This window comes from Piliocolobus tephrosceles, chromosome 21 (genome assembly GCF_002776525.5).
Source record: "Piliocolobus tephrosceles isolate RC106 chromosome 21, ASM277652v3, whole genome shotgun sequence".
NCBI lineage: Eukaryota > Metazoa > Chordata > Mammalia > Primates > Cercopithecidae > Piliocolobus > Piliocolobus tephrosceles.
In genome coordinates this window covers 3,678,809-3,687,991 of record NC_045454.1, presented here as the reverse complement: position 1 = coordinate 3,687,991, position 9,183 = coordinate 3,678,809, and the positions used below count along the sequence as shown (strand labels likewise).

At 47.8% G+C, this 9,183-nt stretch overlaps 1 protein-coding gene across 4 annotated transcripts; it reads right to left on the bottom strand.

Annotated features, from left to right (window-relative positions):
- Nucleotides 1–360: 360 nt before the first annotated feature.
- ZNF304 (zinc finger protein 304) lies at nucleotides 361–8,463 on the bottom strand. Of its 4 annotated transcripts, none has more exons than XM_023201490.1 (4): nucleotides 8,025–8,463; nucleotides 6,973–7,053; nucleotides 5,540–5,666; nucleotides 361–4,197 (listed from the first exon to the last, which is right to left on the bottom strand). In XM_023201490.1, exons 2-4 carry the CDS (start codon nucleotides 7,024–7,026, stop codon nucleotides 2,375–2,377), a joined length of 2,004 nt encoding a protein of 667 aa, XP_023057258.1. In that variant the 5' UTR covers nucleotides 7,027–7,053; nucleotides 8,025–8,463; the 3' UTR covers nucleotides 361–2,374. The 4 variants fall into 4 exon arrangements, with proteins under 4 accessions (XP_023057258.1, XP_023057257.1, XP_031790715.1 ...); XM_031934855.1 differs by having other exon boundaries at nucleotides 369–4,965; nucleotides 8,025–8,444; XM_023201489.1 differs by lacking the exon at nucleotides 6,973–7,053.
- Between the last annotated feature and the right edge of the window lie 720 nt (nucleotides 8,464–9,183).

Sequence of the window (9,183 nt, the reverse complement as noted above, 5' to 3'; positions counted from 1 at the left end):
ACCCGTGTCTACTAAAATAGGTGGAGGTTGCAGTGAGTCGAGATCATGCCACTGCACTCCAGCCTGGGCAACAGAGCGAGACTCTGTCTCAAAAAAAATAATAATAAAATAAAACTGGTACAGCCACTTTGGAGGATAGCCTGGCAGTTTCTTACAAGACTAAACATACTATATGACAGAAAAAATTGCACTCCTTGGCATGCATCCAAATGAGTTGAAAACATGTCTACAGAAAAACTATACAAATATGTAGTAGGTTTATTCATAACTGCCAAAACTTGAAAGCAACTGTCCTTCAATAAGTAAACAGATAAAGAAACTGAGGTATATTTATAGAACGGAATATCATTCAGTCGTAACTTGCACACGAATCTTCAGAGGTTTATTTGTAGTAGCCGAAATCTGAAAGTTACCCAAACATCCATAACAATTAAGTTGACAAAAAAGAAAACTTGTGGTCTACAATGAAATACTACTCAGCAATACAAATGAGTAAACAATTGATTCATGCAACAAGATAATGGATTAACTTTAAAATAGTTATGTTTACTGAAAAAGTCAGAGCCCCACCCCCTAAAAAGTACACACCATACGGTTCCATTTATAAAATTATAGAAAATGCTTGCTGTTGCTTGTGAACTGTGGAAAACAAGATGAGGAAAGACTGAGGATTATAAAGGGACACTCTTTTGTTGTGTTGGATGTCTTGACTGTGGTGGTTTCATAGGTGTATACACATGCTGACACATAGCACATTTTACACGTTACATATATGCAGTTTATTGCATGTTAATCATACCTCCATAAAGCTGTTAAATAAATGTTCCTCATTAAAATCTATATATACTGTTCCACTAGGAAAATTAGATGTCAACTATTTTGGCTCTACCATACTCCTCTCCCTACAATTCAGGAGAATGAGCCCTGCCTCAATGTTGCTAAAAATTGGTGAGCAATGAAGTCCGCGTCCACCTCAGTCACTAGGGATGCTGGCTGGGTCAGAGAAGACCCATCCCTGGGTCTGTCTTCTGTCACTGCTGAGGTTCCTGTCTGTGCAGTGATGGCTGTAAGGTCAACTGCCCGGGGAGACACAGGGATCCACATTTAGATTATTTCCTCTGACAGTGGCCTTGGCCACAGGAGATACAGATGTCTGAAGGTACTGAGAATTTCTATGCACCCCCATCCCACAACTGCACCAATATTTGTGGATGCCCCTCTAGAATGTTTGTCTCCTTTGGTTTGCCACAGTCACCCCCACTCCATTATCTCTGTGTTTATGTACCAATCATGATTTTCACATTGCTCTAGAGGTCTTACAGTCAGTGTCACTTGCCTATGGGATTCTGGATATCAGGGACTTGATCCTGTACAGGTACAGAAGACAGCAATCCCTCAACAGTGCTGGGGAGTACGTGACAGTCAAGGGACCCAACTGACGGTGCTTCCAGAAGCACAGGAGATTTTCACACCACCTATGCCCTCACTGGGCTCACAGGAAATCCTGGCAGCCAGGCCACAAAGTTAGGCACAAAAATTTTTTTAGTCTTTCCAGCAGGCCTAGGGCAATGGTGTAAATTAGGTCAAACTAGACTGAGAGCTGTCTTCTGCCATCCTTTGGTCCCCTCTGAGGCACATAAAGGTGGTGCCCACAAAAGGTGTTACTCCTTTCATGACAGAACCCAATTCTTTTCTCAATCTACTCTACACAGTAACAAAATCCCCAAGAGTAAAGGCTGCCACAACAGGCCTTTATCACTGTCTAAACCAGAGCAGCATGGGACAAGCAGTTCCAAATTTGGGCGATTTGGCAGTAAGACAAGTAAGTCACACCTATCATGTTTCCTGACAAAATCTTGTCAGGAAATCCCAGCAGACCCTAGCTCAGGTCCTTTTAGCCACAGCTAGATCATGTTTGCTCAGAACCTAATCATGAGGGAAAAGATGAGGACCCTCAATGGTGGGGGGGGGGGGGGGGGGGTGCGGTCCTTGAAAATACTCATGATTATCTGCAGGGAACAGGAAAGAAAGCACAGAAGTCTGCCTTCCCTGAGCAAAATGGAGTGATTGATACACATAGCTGGTAGCAATAAGATGGCTTCCGCCACAGGCACTGGCAGTGATATAATTCCATCAAGCACCCTAGACAGTTACAAAGTGCAACACGCCTCATGAAAGCTTCCCACATATGTGGTGCTTATCAGGAATCTCCCCAGGGCGGAATGAATATACGATGCTCATCCGCTAGCCGATGGTTCTCTCACAAAGGGTACTCACAGAGCATTGCTCTGGTGTGAATCCTATGAGGATGACCAAGATGATGACATATTTTCTGCATTCATAAGGCCTTTCTCTTTGTGTGAATTTTCTGGTGTTAAACAAGTTTAAGAGATGCAGCTAAAGGGTCACCAAAACTGTTGCACTCATGAGGTCTTTCTCCAGTGTGAGCTTTCTGGTGACGAACAAGATGGGAGCTTCTGCTGTAAGCTTTCCCACATTCACTGCATACATAAGGCTTTTCTCCAGTGTGAACCCTCTGGTGTAGAATGAGGCCAGAGTTGCGGCTAAAGAATTTCCCACATTCACTGCACTCATAAGGTCTAGCTCCAGTGTGAACTTTCTTGTGTTGAACAAGGTGGGAGCTGCTAATGTAAGCCTTCCCACATTCGCTGCACACATAAGGCCTTGCTCCTGTGTGAACTCTCTGGTGCAGAATAAGGCTGGAGTTGTGGCTAAAGCATTTCCCACATTCATTGCACTCATAAGGCTTTGCTCCAGTGTGAATTCTCTGGTGTACAATAAGGTTGGAGCTATGGCTAAAGAATTTGCCACATTCACCACACTCATAAGGCCTTTCTCCAGTGTGGATTTTTTGGTGTTGCACAAGTGTGTCTTTACGGCTGAAGGCCTTCCCACATTCACTGCACTCATAAGGCCTTGCTCCAGTGTGAATTATCTGGTGCTGAACAAGTGTGTCTTTGCAGCCAAAGGCCTTCCCACATTTGCTGCACACATAGGCCCTTGCTCCGGTGTGGACTCTCCGATGTTTAATGAGGCTAGAGTTATGGCTAAAGAATTTTCCGCATTCTATGCATTCATAAGGCCTTGCCCCAGTATGAATTCTCCAGTGTTCAATAAGGTGGGAGCTTTGGCTAAAGAATTTTCCACATTCACTGCACTCGTAAGGCCTTTCTCCAGTATGAAATCTCTGGTGCTGAACAAGTGTGTCTTTACGGCTAAAGGCTTTCCCACATTCATTGCACTTATAGGGCCTTTCTCCTGTGTGGATTCTCTGGTGCTGAACAAGGTGGGAACTTCTGCTGTAGGCTTTTCCACATTCACTGCAGTCATAAGATCTTTCTCCAGTGTGAACTCTCTGGTGCTGAACAAGTGTGTCCTTGCGGCTGAAGGCCTTCCCACATTCGCTGCATGTATAATGTCTTTTCCCAGTGTGGAATTTCTGGTGCATTTTTAGGTGGTGCAAGTGAATGAAGGCTTTTCCACACTCCTTACACACATGAGATGTTTCTCCACTGTGGATTTTTTTGTGATTCGTAAGAGCTGATTTCTCCTTGAACACATTTCCACATGGTAGGCATCTAAAGGGTCTCACCTCAGGATGAGTTATCTGGCTGTCAAGAAGAGTAAAGGTGTCCAGGAAGGCTTTTCCTCCATCACCACAACTGAGGAGCATCTGTCCATCACAGTCTCCTTGGTGTTGCCCGAGACTGGAGCTGCGTGGGAAAGACTCCATGCATTCAGTCCTTCTGCACGGACTCACCCTATCGTAAGTGGTCTGGTGCTGGAAGAGGCCAGAGCTGTCTGGTAAGTCCATCCCTTCCTCCCTGCAGGTAAAGGATCTCCCTAACATGCAAACTGTACAGCTCTTCACAAATGAGGCCCCTCCATCATCCCTTCTGAAGCAATTCTCTCTATTATGTTGCTTCTGGTGCTGGTAAAAGTCTGCACTGGATGAGAATCTTCTCCTACATGGCCCACGTGTGCACAGTTTCTGTGTAGGGTGTGATCCCTGGTGTTCAGCCAGGTGCAAAATGTCTTTCAAGAGTGGGTCACACGTCTCACATGGGAGTGCTTTCTGGAAGAGACCTGGCTCAGCAGTCCTGACCTGTGACACTCCTTCTACAGAAACACTCTGCTCAGAAGGTGCCTCCTCATTTTCTGCTTCACACCAAAAACCTGAAAGCAAAATGATGCCGGTGAAGTGCATGTTGACTGTGGTGGGAGGCAGCAGCCCCATCACAAATGTGTGTCTAACACCAATGCGAGTCCACTAGCTTGTTGGCAGGACAAGAGAGCCAGGAGCAGTGTAAAGAAGGGTTGGTTGTCAGTACAGGGCCTATACAGGTCACAGAATGGAGGAACCCTAACTACGGGGTAAAGACCTAAACACAATGGCATACAGGATAGGGAGTAGAGGTTAAGCCTCTAGCTGACTTCTCTGCAAGAGGGTTTCAGCAGGGCCTTGGCTGCTGGTGTCAGGTGAGCTCTGTGCAAATGAGTGTGTCCATGCCCAGGAAAATCTGACTCCAAGTAAGTAGCTAGTTCTCAAGGACTATTTAATGAGCAAAACTCATAACACATTAAAGTAAGCTAGTGTTGAAGAGAGGAAGTGAAACATGGAGGCCAAAAAAGTGGGAAAACACCCAAAGGATGGAAGACAGGTGAGAAATGACAAATGGGAAAAGTGCCAAGAATGAGGAAAGAAAAGTAGATGTGAAGAATCACTATGGGCCTTGGCGACAAAACACTGACAAACACAAAATAAGCTGAAGGTTCGATTTGAACCCAACCATAACAGACACCCTCTTCCAGCTCCCATTCAGCAGGGCCAGGCCCTCTGTAGGTCTCCTTTACTGTGGCTGCAGTGATGTCTGCCCTGTCAGGCACCCAAGGTTTTCTGCCCCTCTCCAACTGGGCAACTGCATGGGACTGGGAAAATGAAAGCTGTAAAGCAAACAAAGGGCAGGTGAGTGGCGCAGGTAGGCCCACTCCACAGAGAAAACAGACTGTTTAGAAAAAATACTCTCCAAGGAGGATGTACCAGGACAGCCCTGTAATCACCACAAGAAGTGACTGTGTCAGCTCCTGAAATTCCTGGCACAGTCAGGCCCCAGGAAATGTCATCCAGAGGATGAGGGGAGAACCTAGGATAAAGAGGTGCAAGACCTTATCTCTGCAAAAAGTAAAAACAGCTGGGAGTGGTGGCATGCACCTATAGTACCAGCTACTCAGGAGGCTGAGGTGGGGGGATCACTTGAGCCCAAGAGTTTAAGGCTGCAATGAACCACGATCACAATACTGCACTGTAGCCTGGGTGACAGAGTGAGACTTTGTCTAAAAAAAAAAAAAAAAAAAAAAAAACACACACAAAACCCTCAAAATAATAAACAACAAAAAATGCTCTGACCAGATTCCCAGTGCACTGAAACTGGAGAGATAATTAATTTTTATTGTTTGAAGTTACTAAGCTTTGGGATAATTTGCCATGTAGCATTAGACAACTAAAACACAGACTTACCTAGTGTGGCCACGAGTGCAAAGTTCTCCAGCATCACATCACGGTACAGGAATCTCTGTGCCTCCTCAAGCAGTTCCCACTCCTCCCGAGAGAAGTACACAAACACATCCTCGAAGGTCACACAACTCTGCCATGATGAGTACAGTTGAGTCCACATGCAGCATCTCTCCCCACAACTCCCTCCTCCCTAGTCTATACACTCACATACCCACCCTTTAGTCCTTCGCCTCCCCAGCCTCCCAACTAAGAGGAGATACAGACCTTGGCACCACTATGTCTGCTCTCTCCTCATGTCCCTCTCCCCACGGTGTCCAGCCCAGAGCAGAACCAGGCAAGCGTGCAGACAGATGCTGTCTCAACTCTGGGTCTGGCGTGAAGGGTCCCAAACACTCTCCTACCAACCAGTTCTCCTGGTGCTGTCCAGACAATGCCTCTAAACACAACCAAACTTCAGCTCCATCTTCTCCCATGAGCTGCCTATACTAGATTCTTAAGGCCATCAGTTCACACTCCTCCCAAAGCGCACATTACTCTTTGGACTACACCTTCCTCACATCTGAGATCCCGACCACCACTGGTCCATGCCATAGGCACCTCCATGACATCTCTCCTCCCCCATCCCACTCTGCACGCGGTATCCAGGAAGTGCTGGTGTCTTCACACTGTCCACCACTGCCGCCCAGGTGCCTAAGCAATAGACCCAGTTTTCTCTCAGTCTCCAGTTTCAACTTTCTTACTCAATAACAGCATTACCACCATGACTTGAAGATACTCCATCCCACTCCACACACTGGCAACCATTTTTTTCAACTTCTTCAACAGAACCCTTCCCCAGAACTAAAATCCTGCGTGTCTTCTTGAGGTCTCAACTAAGATGTCGACTGAGATCTCTTTTTTTTTCTTTTTTTTTGAGATGGAGTCTCACTGCTCTGTCGCCCAGGCTGGAGTGCAGTAGCGCGATCTAAGCTCACTGCAAGCTCCGCCTCCCAGGTTTACTTACGCCATTCTCCTGTCTCAGCGTCCTGAGTAGCTGGGACTACAGGCGCCCACCACCATGCCCAGCTAATTTCTTTTCTTTTTTTTAGTAGAGACGGGGTTTCACCGTGTTAGCCAGGATGATCTCGATCTCCTGACCTCGTAATCCGCCCGCCTCGGCCTCCCAAAGTGCTGGGATTACAGACGTGAGCCACCATGCCCGGCCGACAAGAGACCTCTTAACCTAAACATGACCGAAACCTAATTCCTGACATAACCACTAAAAATCATACCTGCTGCCAACTCCTCCATCTCAGTTGATGGCATTTCCATAATTTTACCAGCTACAGCAAAACCCAACAACCTTAGGGTCATCCATGACTCTCTTCTCTCATTCACCCTTCACATCAAAAAATCCAATCACCCTACTTAACAGAAAATTTACCAACTTCTCTCACCTCCACGGCCATCCCTCTGGACCAGATACTATCAACACCACTGCAGTAGCTCATCCTTCATGCTCACAGTCTGTTCTCAACCTGAAAGCCAGAGAGAGCTTGTTAAAATCCAAGTCAGATCATCTCTCTCCTCTGCTCCAAATCTCCCACGACTTTTACCACACTCGGGACAGGGGTCCAGCTCCTCAGCCAGCCATTCCTGCCTCACTCCTTCCTCTGATATCTGTTTCCAACAAAGGTGATTAAGACCTGAGGTTCCCTGAGCGCTCCCAACTCAATCCTACAAGCATTTGAGCGTACCTGTTCCTGGGTCTGATATACTTTTCCAGTACTCATCCCATTGGTCGCCAGGTGGTGACTTCTCCACATAACTCCATACAACTCATGGCCCAGATTCAGGACACTAAACTAGAAATGACTTCCATTCATCGCCTCCAGTCTCAAGTGAAGAGAGACATGTGAAGAATCCCAGGATATCATTACTATGTCTCATCAGAGAATCTGGTCAGCCTTACTTATAAAATGCATACAAAACCCATGCATTCTCTAACCTCTGCTGCCACCACTCTGGCCCACACCATCAAGGCTCACCTGGACTATTTCGGTAGATTCCATCTTGATCTTCCCATCTATCCTATACTCCCCAGTCTACCCACCCTGCAGCCAGAGGGAGCCTTTTAAGAACTGCGTCAGAGGACCTCCCTTCTCTGTACCAAACCTTGCATGACTCCCAGCACCCTTAGAAGAGAGGACCAGCTCCTCGGGCTGCCATTCCAGGCCCACCTCTGACCCCCAGTCCCTGTTCTCACCAGGCACAGACGGTTCCCGGAACTCTCCAAACTCATTCTCATTTTCATGCATGCATTTGTACGAACTGCCCCGCGCCTTCGAGTCCGTTCCACACCTTATGCCATAGATAAGGGGGGCGGAACCCCTCCACATAATGCGACAGTGACCGCCCTCCAGGGTGGTCAAGACAAGTGCGCGATGAGAGCGAACATCCAGGACACACAACCAGGCCGGTGTACACTTGAGGGATTTCCCCCACTCACCTGAGCCCTGTCCATCAGCACCGCCGCTGCCATGAGAAGCAGGTGAAGGTGAGAAGGGGGTGAACGGGCTGTGCCCTGTGGGCTCAGCCGAAACCCCACGCCTCCACCGCGCTGGACGCCCTCGGGCTGAGTGTAGCACTGCGAGTCTCAGTCTATCCGGTGTAAAAACGCTCACAAGACTAAGGCGGCTGCCTCCGGCGGAGACAAGGACAAGAGGGCGCGTGTGGAGGCCTCGGTAAGAGCCCAGCCCTGGCAGACACCTCCGCGAGAGGCCGCCCTTCCCACGACAGGGGTCATGGATTCTAACAAAAGTGCGGAGGAAGGTCCTGCAGCCTTCACTGTCTTTCCTTGCTAAGTTCCGCCAAAGCCGAGTAGAAAGCCGACCCCATCTAGGACTCAGCCTTCACAACCAGAATGCACAGACCGGGCAAAGGAAAAATACGTCACGACCGCGACGCCGGAAGTCTCGCCCCGCCTCCCCGAGCAGCAGGAAACACCCAGTTTCTGGGCTGTCATTGGCTGCACTCCGGCTACTAATACGCTGGGCACAGATTTCTGGGTAATGTAGTTTGTACCCTGCATCCAACCAGGCAACGAGCGACTTTCGGGTTCTCCCGGATGTCGGCCAAGAGGCGTCGCGCAGGGAGGGGAAGAAAGACTGTGAAAACTGTGTTTCGGAGGCCAAAGCTGCTTTTAAAGGGTACGCACCCTGATTTCCATGGCCACCTGGGACAAGGCCACAGCACTGAAGTAGCCAGCAAGGGACCCATTCTTTAATCCTCCTGCTTCTGAGGCCCTGGGAGACCTGCTTCACCTCTCTCAGATTTGGAGATTGAAACGTATTAATAAACTGAACAATGTCTGTATTTCGTTTGTGGGCCTTTTTCTAAAACATTGAACGTCCTTTTAGTTTTTTTTAACATATAAAGAAAAGAGATGTAATTTGCTGCCTTTCTGCTGGCTGCACAGGAAGCCCGGTGCTGGTATCTGCTCCTGGTGAGGCCACGGGGAACTTTTATTCATGGTGAAAAGGGGAGGAGCTTGCACGTAACATGGCGAAAACGTGAGCCTCTTCTAATTCATTGATTCCCAATTTGATACGTGGTTTTACAGCATCAGGTTCACTATGAACTTATAAAAACTGTAAATTCTTGGACCC

What these genes read in the sequence shown, in the direction of transcription:
- ZNF304 (XM_023201490.1), bottom strand. Translation starts at nt 7,026, where the DNA reads ATGAGCTACTGCAGTGGTGTTGATAGTATCTGGTCCAGAGGGATGGCC. An exon ending in CCAGAGGGATGGCCGTGGAG is followed by an intron (nt 5,667 to 6,972) that starts GTGAGAGAAGTT and finishes TCATCATGGCAG; the next exon opens with AGTTGTGTGACCTTCGAGGA. An exon ending in TGCACTCGTGGCCACACTAG is followed by an intron (nt 4,198 to 5,539) that starts GTAAGTCTGTGT and finishes TTTTGCTTTCAG; the next exon opens with GTTTTTGGTGTGAAGCAGAA.